The sequence below is a fragment of the Microcaecilia unicolor genome, chromosome 2 (genome assembly GCF_901765095.1).
Source record: "Microcaecilia unicolor chromosome 2, aMicUni1.1, whole genome shotgun sequence".
Lineage (NCBI taxonomy): Eukaryota > Metazoa > Chordata > Amphibia > Gymnophiona > Siphonopidae > Microcaecilia > Microcaecilia unicolor.
In genome coordinates, this window is record NC_044032.1 from 591,895,701 (window position 1) to 591,914,025 (window position 18,325).

Genomic DNA, 18,325 nt, shown 5'->3' on the forward strand with positions numbered 1-18,325 from the left:
CTCTTCCATGAACGGTGCTATATCCACTCCATTCTCATTTGTGCTTTTGCCAGTCAATCGTGGTCTTTCTCCAGGATTTTCTTCTGTGAAAACAGAACAAAAGTATCTATTTAGCAAATTTGCTTTTTCTTCATCTTTATCTACATAGCGGTTCGCAGCATCTTTCAGTCTCACATTTCCCTTTTAGTCTTCCTCCTTTCACTAATATACCTGAACAAATTTTTGTCACCCCTCCTTACATTTCTAGCCATTTGTTCTTCCGCTTGCGTTTTCGTCAGACGGGCTTCTTTCAGTTTCATCCAGTATTCCTCTCAGTGTTCCTCTTCTTGAGTTTTTTTGTATTTCAGGAATGCCAACTCTTTAGCCTTTATTTTTTTTACTACTACTACTTATCACTTCTATAGCGCTACTAGACGTACGCAGAGCTGTACACTTGAACATGAAGAGACAGTCTCTGCTCGACAGAGCTTACAATCTAATTAGGACAGACAAACAGGACAAACAAGAGATAAGGGAATATTAAAGTGAGGAGGGGAATGGTGGTCAGTCCAGGTGAATACCCAAGGAGCTTCGTTGGGTGCCTGTCTCCACCTCCTGGTGACGGCACAAGGACTCACTCTCAGTTAGTGCAATTGGACGCAACAGCAGTAATACTGTAGCCATAGAGGGGCATAATCGAACGGAGCCGGCCATCTCCGGAGCCGGCTCTGCAACTGGCTGGAGCCAACCGTATTTTCGAAAAAGATGGTCGGCCATCTTTGTTTTGATAATACGGTTGGGGCCGGCCAAAAGTCAGAGATGGCCGGTTTTGCGATGGCCGGCATCGGTTTTTGCCCATAATGGAAACCGAAGCCGGCGATCTCAAATCTGGCCAAATCCAAGGCATTTGGTTGTGGGAGGGGCCAGGATTCGTAGTGCACTGGTCCCCCTCACATGCCAGGACACCAACTGGGTACCCTAGGGGGCACTTCTAAAAAGTAAAAAAAAAAATTAAAATAGCTCCCAGGTGCATAGCTCCCTTACCTTGGGTGCTGAGCCCCCCCAAAACCCACTCCCCACAACTATACACCACTACCATAGCCCTAAGGGGTGAAGGGGGGCACCTGCATGTGCGTACAGTGGTTTTCGGGTGGGTTTTGGAGTGCTCCCATTTTCCACCACAAATGTAACAGGTAGAGGGGGGGTGGGCCTGGGTCCGCCTGCCTGAAGTCCACTGCACCCACTAAAACTGCTCCAGGGACCTGCATACTGATGCAATGTACCTGAGTATGGCATTTGAGGCTGGCAAAAAAAGGTTTTAAAGTTGTATTTTTGAGGGTGGGAGGGGTTAGTGACCACTGGGGGAGTCAGGGGAGGTGATCCCTGATTCCCTCCAGTGGTCATCTGGTCAGTTTGGGCACTTTTTTGGGACTTGAACCTGAAAAAAAGGGACCAAATAAAGTGAACCAAATTCTCGTTACGGCCGTCTTTCTTTTTTCCATTATCGGGCGAAGCCGGCCATCTGGTAGCCACACCCATGCCTGCCCATGTCCCGCCTTCGCTACGCCGCCAACACGCCCCCTTGAACTTTCACCGGCTCGGCAACGGAAAAGCGGTGATGGTGTCAAAAAAGCAGCTTTCGATTATACCGATTTGAGAGATCACCGGCCATCTCCCGTTTATGTCGGAAGATGGCCGGCGATCACTTTCAAAAATAAGCTGGATAATCTCTCTTCTACCTTTTCTTGAAGGGGGAGGGGACCCATGATCTGGGTATCATCTGCACAAGATAAAAAAGCTGGGCAACTGAATTGTCTAATATCAAAGAGACATCTAATAAACTGTTTAATACCCTGGACCATAGTGACCTTTGTTGGACACTGTGTACAAGCTATGAAGTTGAATGCAAATCCTCACAGATTGCTATTATATTCTTACACTCAGAAAAGATCTAAACCAGATTCATAACTACTTCCCCCAAGCTGATCTGTGCCAGATGATTCAGCAGCATCTGGCACTTTGCTGATTCAAATGATGTGGATAGATTAAATAATTACAGCATTCTGCCCCATGTCCAAAATTAGTTTCAGATCATCGACAATATCAGTGAACATTGTCTCTCTTCTGTGTTTAACCCTGAAACCTGGTTGATGGCTACACAACAAATTCATATCTTTCATAAATCCCTGCAATTGCAACATTGTACTTTCTAGCTGTTTACCTAAATATGGAAGGTGGGATACTGACCTAAACATTTCAATGTTATTTGGAAACAGTGACATTATTTGTAATAATTGTTTGATTACAGATTTAAAGCCATTGAAATATGTCCTTGAGCAAGGGACACATTATTACCTCATGCAATCTGCTAAAATCCTCTTTAGTACTCCTACAATAGTAGATGGGCAGGTATCTAATTCACAAGTAGTTGGCTGTACTACAAACAAAACAAAAAAGCCTGCCTGTCTTGCATAGAATTCATTTTGAAAAATTATCTTACCTAGCTACATAAATGAAGCCAAAGCCATGAAAAGAATTATTTTGAAATTTTCAAATGGCTTGTCTCAAGTTAAACAAAACCCAAGTTCTTGGCATAGGATCCCTAAAGCTGGAGTTTGAGGGGAAACTCCATGATCCTTGTTTTTGCAAGGACTTCAACAACAGGATCATATTATCACTACTACTACTACATATCATTTCTATAGTGCTACTAGACGTATGCAGTACTGTACACAAACACAAAAGAGACTGTCTCTTAATCTATTCAAGACATTCAAACAGGACAAATAAAGGTTTAGTGATCTTCATTTATTATGGAAATGATTAAAACAACAGAAGTATTGAACATGTGACTAAGGGGTTAGGAGTTAAAAGCAGCCTCAGGTGAGCTTTTAACCTGGATTTGAATAGGGCTAGAGATGGAGCATCATGTACTGACCCAGGACTGGAGGAATGACCTAGTGGTTAGAACACTGAGCTGACAACCAGGAAATCCATGTGATTTTGAGAGACACTCGCTTGTCTCTCCATTGCTTCAGGTACAAAAAAAATAGTGTGAGCTAAATCCAAATAATATATATCTATATGCCAGACATACTGAACAGCAAGATGGAAGGAATGGGGTGTGGAGTTGACAGTGGAGGAGAAGGGTACAAATAATATTGGTTTACCTGATGAACAGCATACGTCTGAGGACAGGCCACACAGGAAATGTTGCCACATTAACTAACTGGCAAGCAGAAGAATACTGGTTTTGCAGTGTTAGGGCTACTATATTTGCCCTAAGAAAAAAGAGGACACAAAATATCACCCACCCTGCCCCCTGTCACTTAGAAAGCCAGATCCCCTCCCCAGTTTTCCAGCCTCCCTCCACTCACATGACTCCATTCACTACCCCTCCTTTCCCCTCCTTTACCTTATTATCATGCCCTGGTGGTCAAGTGGCCTTTTGGGAACAGGAAAGAGCCCTCTCTTTCCTGCCCGGCGCGGCTGCTGGCCTATCTGCTCCAAAATGGCTGCCGAGAGTTCAAGCAGTGACCTTACAAGACTTCAGCAGTGATTCAGGAAACTTGATCCAATTGGAGCATGTGAATTGAAGAAAGCAAAACTCATTGTCATCAGTTGCTGTCCAAGCCCTTTCTAGCCCATCCTAAACCAGATCGTCCTATATGAGTCATTGACCATACAAGTCTGCCCGGTATCAGTCCTAGTTAATCATAGCCAGAGTCGCCTTCTAAGCGTCACTCGATACATTCATATACATGCAGCCATTGATGTTTAGGTTTTTTTTATATGTGCTGTAAAGCAAGGAGGAGGAGACTGCAATCAAAGTATGTGGTAGGTGAGAGGCTGGCGCAGGTGCAGCTTACACTTCATGGGAACCCCGCAGGAACTGTTTCCATCTCCATCCCCACGGGAAACCCACAGGAACTGCTTCTTTCCCCACGGGAAATCCACAGAACTGCTTCCATCCCCGCAGCCCCAGAAGGTATTCCCATGATCCCTGTTCCCCGTCAGGTCTCTAGAGCAAAGGGGTGTGTCATAATCTTGTTTTTCTGTTTCTAATACATACTTTTGCTTTAAAAATATAGCCAAATGTACATATAGGGATCCTATTACTAAGGCACGCTAACGAACATGTGTGCAAAAAGTGCCATGCAGCCCAGAGTGTATAATGGCTGTGCAGCATTTAAGGCATTCTAAATACGTTAGCACACCTTAGTGGAAAAAAAAAACATAGTATACTATGTGTGTACTGTTTGTTTGTTTTTTTATTTTTATTTATGAAATATTACATCATAACAACCAAGTAATACACTAGTACAGCAAAGCAAAAATCGGTACACATTCAAGCAGTGGTTCTCAATCCAGTCTTCCAGGCACACCTAGCCATAAAAGTTTTCAGGATATCCATAGCAGAATAGTCCAAAAAGCGCACAGGCAAGCTGTCTGCAAGATCCAGAACAGCAGAAAATCACAACGGACCCACGTGGTGAAATAAAACAAAATTTATTCAATGCTGATACATAAAATCAGCATACATCTATTCTCTAACCGCCCAACATGGCCATATTTCGCCCTCTCAAGGTTGCATCAAGGGCTTAACATGAAACCAACAGGAACAGTCCAATGTTTTCCCTGTTTGGTTAGTGCAGTACAGCACAAAGGATAAGGCTCACAAGCAGTGAGCTGTCTGTTCCAAGTAGCTGCAGCCTGACATAAGGGCTCCTCACAAATGCAAATTACTCAGTGTTTGGAAAAGACAGCTCACTGCTTGTAATCCTTATTCTTTGTGCTGCATTGCACTAACCAGGAAGGGAAAACAATGGACTGTTCCTGCTGATTTCATGTAGGGCTAAACATGGTCATGTTGGGTGGTTAGAGGAAAGCTGTGTGCTGATTTTATATATCTGCGTTGAATAATTATTTTTTTTATTTCACCTCATGGGTTTGCTTTTCTTTTCTGCTATCCATAACTGAATATGCATGAGATAAATTTGCACGCACTGCCTCCTTGGTATGCAAATCTGCCTCATGCGTATTTATTGTGGATATCCTGAAAACCAGACTGACTGATCCCAACGACTAGGTTGAGAAGCACTGCATTCAAGTAATATGAAACCAATCAGAAGAGCACAAAAAAAACTGATGTTGCTCAAGTCCACAACACAAGACTCCAAGATGAAGAGAGAACAAAAGAAAAAGAAGCAACAAATAAGAAGAAAATTAATATGCCTAACACACTTTCATAGTTTCAATACTTATTACAGCATCTTAGGGCAGATCACTTTTTTGCATCCCCATCCTCAAAATAATGAAATTACCTCCAATCCTTGTTTTGTCTCTTGTTCTTTTTTTCTTATTTTATTTATCCTGTAATTTTATTTTTTTTAACCCGTCATGTGTTTTGCCAGTTGCATGCCAAACCAGTCAGTCATTTTCTATGTCTTTAACATTCTTTGTCTATGAATGTCTTCTCTTCTCTTCTCCCTGTCCATCACCCTTTAACTCTTGTCTCTCTCCACTTCTTTTAGTTCTCTGTCTCTTCCCTACATTTCCTCTTGCCCTAGGCTTCTGCAGTCATAAGTGTCAGAATGGGGGGAGCCACATGAGCCATGGCACCCCCAAATTTTTCCTCTCTCCCCTACCTCCCACCTCAGTATCTAGCACCTTTCTTCTTCCTTCCATGTTAAGCATTGATTCCTTACCTCTCTCCACTAGGTGGCAATACTGCAATCTGCTTAACAAAATGGCCTCATGGTCAGCAGGTGTGGGGCCTTGAGCATCTGCGCATGCTCAAGGCCTACCGGCTTCCACCCCCATCTGAAACAGGAAGGGCGGAAGCAGTGGCGTAGCAAGGAGGGCTGCCACTCAGGGTGGTTCGCTGTTGAACCCCCCCCCCCCCGGGTGCAGCATGATGACACCCCCCTCAGCGCATCAGCACCCCCCCCCCAACCCAGTGCCTACCCTCCTCAGCTCCCTCCAACCGACTGAGCACCCTACCTTTAAAGAAATTTCGGAAGCCGTGGAGAGGCGAGGCCCAGCGCCTTGCGCCTGCAAGTAAAAGAAGCATGGATCGTTATCGGGCCTTCCCTCACGCTGTCTGTCCCGCCCTTGAGGAAGTAGGAAGTTGCTTCAGCGGAGGGCGGGACAGACAGCATGAGGGAAGGCCCAATGACGATCCACGCTTCTTTTACTTGCAGGTGCGAGGCGCTGCGCCACGCCTCTCCACGGCTTCTGAAATTTCTTTAAAGGTAGGGTGCTCAGCTGGTTGGAGGGAGCTGAGGAGGTAGGCATTGGGTCGGGGGGGGGGTGTCATCGTGCTGCACCCGGGGGGGGGAGCTGGCAGGGAGCACCCCCCCCCCCCGAGCTGACACCCGGGGCGGACTGCCCCTCCCGCCCCCCCCTTGCTACGCCACTGGGCGGAAGCCAGAAGGCCTCGAGCATGCACAGATGCTCAAAGCCTAGCATCTGCTGGCCATGAAGCCGTATTTTTGAGCACTTTGCTGTCCGGGGAGGTGAGAAAAGAAATCAGTGCTTAGCGCAAGAGGAAGAAGAAAGACACTAAAGATAGGGAGAAGGTGGGGGTAGGGAAAGAAGGCAAGAAATGCTGGATATCATGGGGGGAGGAGAAACATGCTGAAGAGGTAGGTAGGGGGGGAAAGGAGAGACATGCTGGACAATGGGGGAGAGAAGGAAAGAAATGTTGAAGTGGTAGGGAGGGAAGGAAGGAGAGAAATGCTGGAACCATTGTGAATGGGGAGGGATGCTGAAGAGCTTGAGAGGAAGGAATGAGAGAAATGCTGGACATGGGGTGGGGGAGGTTGAAAGTCCTAGACAGAGAGAAATGTTGGACACCATAAGAGATGGGGGGGGGGGGGTTGAGAGGTAGGGAAGGAGAGAAATGATGAACATTATTGGGTTTGAGAGGTTGGGGACAAGTGATGGACAGTATGGGGGCACAGGGTTTGAGAGGTAGGGAAGGATAGAGATGCTGGATGCCATGGGGGGGGGGGGAACTATGGGATGATAAGTAAGGGAAGGTGAGATGCTGGGATTAGGGTGCAGTTGGGAGCGGAGCTTGGGTAAAAAGCATTTCAGTGCCCCTGTTCACAGTGTAATAATTCTATGAATTTAAGAGCAGGTCAAGCTCTTAACATATAGCATCAGGTTAATCTGCACTCTTGCTCAAAGGACACCAAGTTCTGATGCACAGTAAGCATTTATTTGTACTGTTGATTTTGGTTCACTCCTCCATTACCTTTCCAGTAGCTTCTTGGTCTTCATAAATGAAATCCAAAAACAGTGACTGGAACAAATAATTTTCATGAGCATTTAACAAAAATACTCCACCACTTCATTTGCACATAGCATAATTCTTAAAGTACCAAATTAATTATAGAGCAAAAGACATCAGAAGTTGCCCCCCCCCCCCCCAAAAAAAAGGAATGAGGGTTAATGCCAATAAGCCGCATTGAGCCTGCCATGAGTGGGATAGCAAGGGGTATGGAAACGTAAGGTGGGATTTAAACCCTAGCTTCCCTGGTTCTCAACTCACTGCCCTAATCATTAGGCTATTCCTCCACTCTAGGATTCTAGGGCTTCCTCAGAGTGACATACTCTTCCCTGTAATGACAATATTTTTTAATGAGACCACATCCTCTATGGAAACTAACATGCAGGAGTTGTCTAGGGTAGGACAGCACTAGTGGGGAATTTTAAAACAGATTTGTCTCTTAGGCATTTTTATTGCACCATCAACCACAGTTCTGTGCAATATATTGCAGAGAGGTTATTTAAATGTGTATTCAAGGCAATGGAAAATACTGCGAGTGTCAGTAACAGAAGCGTGATTTAATCCACATGAGTATGGCTTCCGCAAGGCTCATAGTACAGAGTTATTAGTTGCAGCCACTGTGGATTAATTCCATTGTGGTATGGATAAGTATCTGGATCACTTACTATCTTGACATCTTTGCCGCGTTTGATACTCGGGACCACCACATTTTGTTAACACGGTTAAGGGAATGTGTCCTTGCAGGAACCATACTGCAATGGTTTCAAGCTTTTTTGGCAAATAGGGCGCATCAGAGATGCGTTGTCAGAAATTTACATGTTGAGAACTGGGCTTTCTGTTGAATTTTTTTTTAACCTGTATTTGAGGCCTTTGTGCATGCGTCTAAAATAGAATGGCCTATAGGATCTCTGCAGATGATATTCAGTTTTTTGTTACAGTTAGGTCCTCTGTGGCAGCTGCAGTATTGCAGGTGCAGGAAGTGTTTGAGGGAATATTATAGTGGATGACTGCTAATCGCTTGCGGTTAAACGTAAGTAAAACAGAGGTCTTATTTGTTACTTCTGGTACATCTACTGATCTTCCCTGTACCATCTCCTTGGCTGGAGTTCCTATTCCATTATCTGATACAGCAAAAAACTTGGGACTCTTGTTGGACACCACTTTATCATTCAGATCCCAAGTTCAAGCAGTGGTTAGGAACTCGTATTTCAGGTTGCGCCTATTAAGTAAGCTTAAGCCTCTGTTGCCTAAAACTGATTTTTGAAAGTTAGTGCAAGTTATGATTTTTAGTGTATTAGATTATTATAATTTTGTGATTCTGGGCCTGCATGCTCTTTGTGTGCAGGCATTGCAGATGGTCTAGAACTCGGCTGTACAGTGGTGGAAATAAGTATTTGATCCCTTGCTGATTTTGTAAGTTTGCCCACTGACAAAGACATGAGCAGCCCATAATTGAAGGGTAGGTTATTGGTAACAGTGAGAGATAGCACATCACAAATTAAATCCGGAAAATCACATTGTGGAAAGTATATGAATTTATTTGCATTCTGCAGAGGGAAATAAGTATTTAATCCCTCTGGCAAACAAGACCTAATACTTGGTGGCAAAACCCTTGTTGGCAAGCACAGCGGTCAGACGTCTTCTGTAGTTGATGATGAGGTTTGCACACATGTCAGGAGGAATTTTGGTCCACTCCTCTTTGCAGATCATCTCTAAATCATTAAGAGTTCTGGGCTGTCGCTTGGCAACTCGCAGCTTCAGCTCCCTCCATAAGTTTTCAATGGGATTAAGGTCTGGTGACTGGCTAGGCCACTCCATGACCCTAATGTGCTTCTTCCTGAGCCACTCCTTTGTTGCCTTGGCTGTATGTTTTGGGTCATTGTCGTGCTGGAAGACCCAGCCACGACCCATTTTTAAGGCCCTGGCGGAGGGAAGGAGGTTGTCACTCAGAATTGTACGGTACATGGCCCCATCCATTCTCCCATTGATGCGGTGAAGTAGTCCTGTGCCCTTAGCAGAGAAACACCCCCAAAACATAACATTTCCACCTCCATGCTTGACAGTGGGGACGGTGTTCTTTGGGTCATAGGCAGCATTTCTCTTCCTCCAAACACGGCGAGTTGAGTTCATGCCAAAGAGCTCAATTTTTGTCTCATCTGACCACAGCACCTTCTCCCAATCACTCTCGGCATCATCCAGGTGTTCACTGGCAAACTTCAGACGGGCCGTCACATGTGCCTTCCGGAGCAGGGGGACCTTGCGGGCACTGCAGGATTGCAATCCGTTATGTCGTAATGTGTTACCAATGGTTTTCGTGGTGACAGTGGTCCCAGCTGCCTTGAGATCATTGACAAGTTCCCCCCTTGTAGTTGTAGGCTGATTTCTAACCTTCCTCATGATCAAGGATACCCCACGAGGTGAGATTTTGCGTGGAGCCCCAGATCTTTGTCGATTGACAGTCATTTTGTACTTCTTCCATTTTCTTACTATGGCACCAACAGTTGTCTCCTTCTCGCCCAGCATCTTACTGATGGTTTTGTAGCCCATTCCAGCCTTGTGCAGGTGTATGATCTTGTCCCTGACATCCTTAGACAGCTCCTTGCTCTTGGCCATTTTGTAGAGGTTAGAGTCTGACTGATTCACTGAGTCTGTGGACAGGTGTCTTTCATACAGGTGACCATTGCCGACAGCTGTCTGTCATGCAGGTAACGAGTTGATTTGGAGCATCTACCTGGTCTGTAGGGGCCAGATCTCTTACTGGTTGGTGGGGGATCAAATACTTATTTCCCTCTGCAGAATGCAAATAAATTCATATACTTTCCACAATGTGATTTTCCGGATTTAATTTGTGATGTGCTATCTCTCACTGTTACCAATAACCTACCCTTCAATTATGGGCTGCTCATGTCTTTGTCAGTGGGCAAACTTACAAAATCAGCAAGGGATCAAATACTTATTTCCACCACTGTATGGCTGGTGTTGGGCCTTTCGCGGTTTGATCATGTGTCTCCTTTGTTACAACAGCTGTGCTGGTTACCAATGGCACAGAGGATAAAATTTAAGCTGTTACTACTGATCTATAACAGCATGATCCTACTTGTTATTTGCGCACTGTTCTTTGGCATTATATACTGTCAAGGTTATTGCGCTCAGTGGACGCCTGTTTATTATCAGACGTTTACATCAGCAAATTACCAAAACTGGTACCTTTGCTATGGCTGGACCTTTCGCATGGAACAAGTTACTTCTGAAGTCTCAGCAGGATACCGCGTCTTTCAAACTGATATTGGAGCGCTATCTCCTGGATCACTCTGCTGACCTTTAATGTTTTCCAATATTTGTGCTGCTGTATTTGTGCTGTAATGTTTTCAGTTTATTTGCGAGTGGTTTGCATTCTGTGTTTTAGATTATGTGTGTTGAGTTATCACCCACCTTGGATAAAGGCAGGTTATAAATAAATAAATATAAACATAAGTCATCTGTCTTCATATCTGCTCTTACCACTAGGTCACCCAGTTGTTCAGTGTACCTAGTTACTGTGCAATCCCAGTCTAATCACAAATGGTGAACAATGCAAACCTCATAATATCATCCCTTTTAGATGACAGTTGGTGTGCCAACTTGTGGTACAGAATGTAGTCTGCGTTAGAACATTTTGAATCCTGCTCAAATTTTATAAGCTAGATTTGATTAAAAATTGAAATCACTTTTCATTGTAGAGTAAATGTCAAAACTTATATAGTTGCTGCTTAAATATTTGACTGAACTCAAATCTTAATGTGTTTTTTTTTCCCTCCAGTAGGCAGATGGTGGATTCTTGATAGTGGCTTGTTGAATATTACCAGCGTGACTTTTGATGATCGAGGTAAATATACCTGTGTCGCTTCCAATGCTCATGGCAGCATGAATAATACCATTACTCTGAGGGTTGTCTTTACCTCTGGAGATATGGGGATCTACTACATGATTGTCTGCCTCATAGCGTTTACCATTGTTATGATCTTAAATATCACCAGACTATGTATGATGAGCAGCCACCTCAAGAAAACTGAAAAAGCCATCAATGAATTCTTCCGAACAGAAGGAGCAGAGAAATTGCAAAAGGCTTTTGAGATTGCAAAGCGTATTCCAATCATAACCTCAGCTAAAACTCTTGAGCTTGCCAAAGTAACCCAGTTCAAGACCATGGAGTTTGCTCGCTACATTGAGGAGCTAGCCAGGAGTGTTCCCCTTCCACCTCTCATCATGAACTGCAGGACAATAATGGAGGAGATCATGGTAGTTGTTGGCCTGGAGGAGCAGGGACAGACCTTTGTGAGGCAGGTCCCTGGAAGTCGAGAGGCTTCTGATGTACAAGAAGTTTATGCCATGCCCAATGCTTTAATGCGCAGTGATTCCCCAGCTGACGATTCTGATGCCTTTTCATTACATGAACAGCCACGACAGATTGCAATAAAGGTGTCTGTCCACCCGTTGTCTAGAACGGAATGTATAGACACTCAATCACACCACAGTGAGCCATCCGATAGCAAGGAGGACAATACAGCACAAGCAGCAGCAGCACTTTCTACTGAACCAGCACTAGAAGCTCTGACAGAGAGCAAAACTACATGTATTGTTTATGAAAGCCATGTGTAATATTTATTCTCCAAATCTATGCATAAGATAGAGATCAGGTGGGGCCCTTTTTAAAATAAAAAAAGCACTTACCACTAAGCCTTACTGGTTAAAACGCTATTATACGTAATCATGCATGTAGGCTCCTGTTCACTTCCTTCCTGGTCTGAATAAAATACAATCTGTTTAGGACTAAATAATTACTATTATTTGCTGTTTTGGAATCATGTTACTTACCAGAAAATGTTTACCATGCTGATTTCCATATCTGTGGTGTGAAGCACCTCAAGCTATGATCACACCAAGGTGCTAGTTTAGACACTGGACATGCTAATCAAAAATACATTTTATGTATTTGTTCTGCCAGAGCGTATTCATTTTCTTTGTGTTCATAATTTTTTTTTAAAAAGTTCTGAATTTAAAATAATGCCCAGGAGGCAGCACTGTGATAATGAAATAAAGTTATGTTTACTATTAAAGTTCTTTGTTTGTGAATTACCTTATCAATAGAGGGTGATTTAAATGAATGTAAGATGTTAGAGAAAATAATTGTGTGTATTATTTAGTCACCAGGAATAATGAACTTTCCCGTCTTCAGAAGGGAGTCTACAGACTGAGGCAAAAAAAAAAAAAGCAACTCACTAGTTTTTGCTGTTTTCTCAGCAACTGCTTTGGATTTCAATGAGAAATTGTATGTACTTGTATTACTAAATTGTAGAAAATTGTATTACTATTAAATAACATTTAATTATCTTAAGCTATGTTTATGTTACTGACATTTCTCTGGGTAAGTGAATATTATTTTGCTCTGTTCTTTGGTGATTTAAAGATTGGGATAAAAGAGAAATTGTAGATTTATTGATAGTATGAATTTTCAAAAAAAAGCAAACTTACTAGTTTCCATAGTTCTAAACTTGAACTTCTTGCCAGACATAGAAACTTAACTGTCACAGTCTATAGCATTAAAAAGTAGCCTCTAAAAAGCATAGCAGGGCCTAGATCAGTCTTCTTTTCACACTCACCCCTAGCACATCTCTTCCATTTATTGTCTTAATTTATAGGCAATGATTCTAATTAGGATAATGAGGGGAGTTTTCATTACTTGCTGAGAAGCAAACACTAAATAAATCACACAATATACCATATAATCTTAAGGTTTTTATATTAGTCTATCCCTAGTACCTTAACAAGTTTTAGTTAATTAAACTACTCAATAATACTAAGATGCAGACAGCAGTCCGGCAGCAAAAGGGGTGCTATCCAGTGTTCTGCACTCAGTGTCACATGTATGATTATCTCCCAGTTGGTGAGAGGTTATATGTGTGTGCTTGATGCAAAGAGCTCTTAGCTCTCAGATAATGAGTCTGTTCTTTTGTGGTTAGAATAGCAGACTTGGAGGAGCTGAGGGAGACAGAGAGATACATAGAAGAGACCTACAGGGAAGTTGTAGAGAAGTCCCACCTTCAGTCTGGCAGCCGCTGTGCTGCCTTGGAGGAGAGGAGAGCATCACCCTGGTAGAGTAGGAAGTAATCCTAAAGCCAGGACCTGCCCACCAGGAGATGCAATAACCTCTCACACTGAGGATGTGTCTCCAGGGATTTCTGCCGAAGAGAAAAGGGTTAGGTGTTGGTGATTTGATCATTAGGCATGTAGATAGCTGGGTGGCTGCTGGACATGAAGATCGCCTAGCCACATGCCTGCCTTGTGTAAAGGTGGTGGACCTCATGCATCACCTAGATGGTGCTGGGGAGAAGCTAGCTATCTTGGTACATTTGGGTATAAATGACATAGGAAAATGTGGGAGGGAGGATTTGGGAGACAAATTTAAGCACTTAAGTAGAAAGCTGAAATCCAGATCTTCAAGGGTAGCATTTTCGGAAATACTCCCCATTCCACGCACAGGCCCCAAGAGGCAGGCAGAGCTCCAAAGTCTCAATGTGTGATTGAGATGATGATTCATGGATGAGGGATTTAGATTTGTTAGGAACTGGGCAACAGTCTGGGAAAGGGGAGCCTAATCCGTAAGAATGGAACCAGGCTGCAGGCACTATCATTTAAAAAGGAGGTGGAGCAGCTTTTAAACTAAAATGGAGGGAAAATCCAACAGTCACTCAGGAGCACATGATTCGGTGTGGAGTGTCCTTGAAGGATACTATTAAAACAGGACATTTAGGGAATCCCAATAGAGAGGTTTCAATAATGGTGAATGAAAGCCAGGAGTGTTTAAGGGGAAAGCAGAGTAAAGGATGCAAATTATTCCCATCAACTTCAAAGCAACTTGTAGATGCAAGGAAAAAACACAATTCAAAGTGTCTCTCTATATAAATGCTAGAAGCCTAAAAACTAATATGGGAGAGTTAGAGTACATATCACTAAATGAAGAAGTAGATATAATAGGCATCTCAGAGACCTAGTGGAAGCAGGACAATCAGTGGGACACTGTGTTGTCAGGGTACAAATTATATCACAATGATAGTGTTGCACTATATGTTAGAGGAAATATAGTTAGGGAATAAACATTCTACATGAAAAAGCATTGTGGAATCTTTATGGATAGAAATTCCATTTTGTGAAGGGAAGGAGTATACTGGTAGGGCTGTACTATCAACCACCAGGACAGAACAGACAGATGAAGAAATGTTTAAAGAAATTAGGAAAGCTGGCAAATTGGGCAACTGTATAATAATGGGTGATTTCAATACCCCAATATTGACTGGATAAATATTACATCAGAGAGCACTAGGGAGGTAAAATTCCTAGATGTAATAAATGACTTCTTGGAGCAACTGGTCCAGGAACTATTTTAGGTTTTTTTTATTTAGTTTCCACATTGCTATACTGCTTATAAACTAGGCAGTTTATAAAATACAAACAAACATTAAAATAAAATAAATCTTAGACATATCACAGATAATAGAAATGCTGCTCTTACTGCGTCAAAACTTTCCTCACAAAAACTCACGTATTGTACAAGCTTTTATAAGAGCTGCTTAAATTGCACTGCACATACTGGCATATAGAGACAGTTGTCCTAGCAATGCATTCCACATCAGTGTCACTGCTACCAAAAAGGCAGCATTTATTGTAACAGTATATCGTACAGTAACAATCCTATCTAAAGATAGGTGCATTGCAGCTATTGGGTTGATATATTGGGTTGACATCTATTGGGTTGATATACAGTGAAATAGTCTTTCAAATACTTTGGGAGAGGATGTATAAACATCCTGATGAACAAAGCAGAGAACTTTAAACTGTATCCTGTATTGAACAGGGAGCCAGTGCAACTGTTTCAAAACTGGTGTGATATGCATCACCCTTGACACACCAGCAACCAACGTAGCAGCAGCATTTTGTACTGACTGCAGCGCCCACATCCTGGTCTTAACCATACCAAGATAAAGGGCATTCTCCGAGGACAAGCAGGCTGCTTGTTCTCACGACTGGGTGACGTCCGCGGCAGCCCCCACCAACCGGAAATAAGCTTCGCGGGACGGTCAGCACGCAGGGCACGCCCACCGCGCATGCGCGGCCGTCTTCCCGCCCGTGCGCGACCGCTCCCGCCAGTTACTTTTTTTCCGCGACTGAGAGAGTTGTGTTTTCCCCTCTCTCTCGTTTCAGCCGCCGGATTTTTTCGACCGCGTTTACGCGGATCGTCGCTTTTGGCCTGTTCGGCCTCTTCTTTTTCTTCTTTCTCTTTTATTAAAAAAAAAAAAAAAAAAAAGAATTTTGCGCGTGTGGAGCACGCGCTCCTTCTTTTCCCTCGCTTTCTAGCGGGGACGCCTCGTTGCGGCCTAGTGGCCGCTCGGTCGGTTACAATTTTCGTGGTGTGATTTTAGCCACCATTGCCGACTTTGACTTCGCCGACGCGATTTTTCCGTCGATGTCCTCGAAGGTCCCGAGTGGATTTAAAAAGTGTGGTCGCTGCGGCCGGCCGATCTCGCAGACCGACACCCACGCTTGGTGCCTCCAGTGCCTCGGGCCGGAGCACAATCTCAAGTCGTGCGTTTTGTGTCTCGGTCTCCGGAAACGGACTCAGGTTGCGAGGCAAGTTCTGCGGGACCGTCTTTTTGGAACTTGCGCCGGCCCCTCGACGTCGACCTCGACGGCATCGGTATCGAAGACCGGTTCTTCGGTACCGGTATCGATGCCCGAGACATCGGCACCGATGGCAGCGACCCCAGGAGAACAGGTCCCGTCGGCCCGCCGGTCCGCCGGCGAGAGTGGGGTAGAGAGACCGCGTGGGCAGTCGGCCCCGGTCACTCCCTCAACTCGTGAGCCACGGGACCGAACCCTGTCGGACCCGGTACCCCGAGACCGAGGGGGATCGACCTCCTCCTCCTCCATGCCCTCCGGCACCGGTGACGTGCACCGGAAAAAAGACAAGAAGCGCCGTCACCGGGAGCCCTCGGTGCACCCTGAAGAGGAGTCGACGCCGAAGCGTCATCGCAGAGAGGAGAGATCTCCGTCGGTGGTGGAGGTACCGACGCGTCGGGGTTCCGGCACCTCGGTGCCATCTCCTGGCCCCCAGCAGCTTCCGGCACCGACACCCTTACCGGCCCCACCGCCTTTCCCGGCAGCGGGCCTGGACGAGTGCCTCAGAGCCATCCTTCCGGGGATCCTGGAAGGGCTGATGCGCCAGGCTGTGCCGGCGCCGGGGGTGCTTGCGCCCTCGGCGCCGATGACTGTGGCGCCGGCGAGCTCTAGCCCGGCGCCGGGGCAGTCGACACCGCCGCCGCTTGCGGTGCCGGTCTCGACAGCCACGCAGGTGGAGTCCCCGTCGACGTCGATGGAGGGAGCTCCGTCCCCGCCGGCGCGGGAGTCCACCGCTCGACGACACCGAGACCTTGGTGCCTCGACGTCGAGCCGGGCCCGGTACCGGACTCAGCTACATGAGCTAATGTCCGATACCGAGGACGAGGACTCGTGGGGGAAGAGGAGGACCCGAGATATTTCTCCTCCGAGGAGTCTACAGGCCTTCCCTCGGACCCCACGCCGTCACCGGAGAGGAAGCTCTCACCTCCTGAGAGTCTCTCCTTTGCCTCCTTTGTGCGGGATATGTCTATAAGCATTCCCTTTCCCGTGGTCTCTGTGGAAGAGCCGAGGGCCGAGATGCTCGAGGTCCTCGACTATCCATCACCACCTAGAGAGTCCTCCACGGTACCGCTGCACAATGTCCTGAAGGAGACGCTGCTCCGGAACTGGGTGCGACCACTAACTAATCCCACCATTCCCAAGAAAGCAGAGTCCCAGTACAGGATCCACTCTGACCCAGAGCTCATGCGGCCCCAGTTGCCCCATGACTCAGCGGTCGTGGATTCTGCTCTCAAGAGGGCACGGAGTTCGAGGGATACCGCCTCGGCGCCCCCGGGGCGGGGGTCTCGCACTCTGGACTCATTTGGGAGGAAGGCCTACCAATCCTCCATGCTCGTGACCCGCATCCAATCTTACCTGCTCTATATGAGCATCCACATGCGGACCAATGTGCAACAGCTGGCGGACCTGGTCGATAAGCTCCCGCCGGAGCAGTCCAGGCCTTATCAGGAGGTGGTCAGGCAGCTGAAGGCGTGCAGAAAGTTCCTGTCCAGGGGGATTTTTGACACCTGTGACGTGGCATCTCGTGCTGCGGCCCAAGGTATAGTGATGCGCAGGCTCTCATGGCTGCGTGCCTCTGACCTGGACAACCGCACCCAGCAGAGACTGGCTGACGTCCCTTGCCGGGGGGATAACATTTTCGGTGAGAAGGTCGAGCAGATGGTGGACCAACTGCATCAGCGGGAAACCGCTCTCGACAAGCTCTCCCACCGGGCGCCTTCAGCACCCGCCCCCACGGGTGGGCGTTTTTCCCGGGCACGGCAGGCTGCACCCTATTCTTTTGCAAAGCGTAGGTACATCCAGCCGGCACGAAGGCCTCGTCAGGCACAGGGACAGCCCCAGCGCGCTCGTTCTCGTCAACAGCGTGCGCCTAAGCAGCCCCCTGCGCCTCCACAGCAAAAGCCGGGGACGGGCTTTTGACTGGATCCACGGGAACATAGCCGCCCTACAAGTGTCCGTACCGGACGATCTGCCGGTCGGAGGGAGGTTAAAATTTTTTCACCAAAGGTGGCCTCTCATAACCTCCGACCAGTGGGTTCTCCAAATAGTGCGGTGCGGATACGCCCTGAATTTGGCCTCCCTGCCTCCAAATTGTCCTCCGGGAGCTCAGTCTTTCAGCTCCCATCACAAGCAGGTACTTGCAGAGGAACTCTCCGCCCTTCTCAGCGCCAATGCGGTCGAGCCCGTACCACCCGGGCAGGAAGGGCAGGGATTCTATTCCAGGTACTTCCTTGTGGAAAAGAAAACAGGGGGGATGCGTCCCATCCTAGACCTGAGAGGCCTGAACAAATTCCTGGTCAAAGAAAAGTTCAGGATGCTTTCCTTGGGCACCCTTCT

The 18,325-nt window shown here is 46.1% G+C and overlaps 1 protein-coding gene across 5 annotated transcripts in view; it reads left to right on the forward strand.

Annotated features, from left to right (window-relative positions):
* The window catches only part of MFAP3L (microfibril associated protein 3 like), a 101,544-nt gene extending 88,988 nt beyond the window's left edge, over positions 1-12,556 (forward strand). For all 5 annotated transcript variants that reach the window (XM_030191553.1, XM_030191552.1, XM_030191550.1 and 2 more), the window contains one exon: positions 11,076-12,556. In XM_030191553.1, coding sequence (XP_030047413.1) covers positions 11,076-11,914 — 839 coding nt within the window. In that variant the 3' untranslated portion in view covers positions 11,915-12,556. The remainder of the gene's footprint in view (positions 1-11,075) is intronic.
* The last annotated feature ends 5,769 nt before the right edge of the window (positions 12,557-18,325 follow it).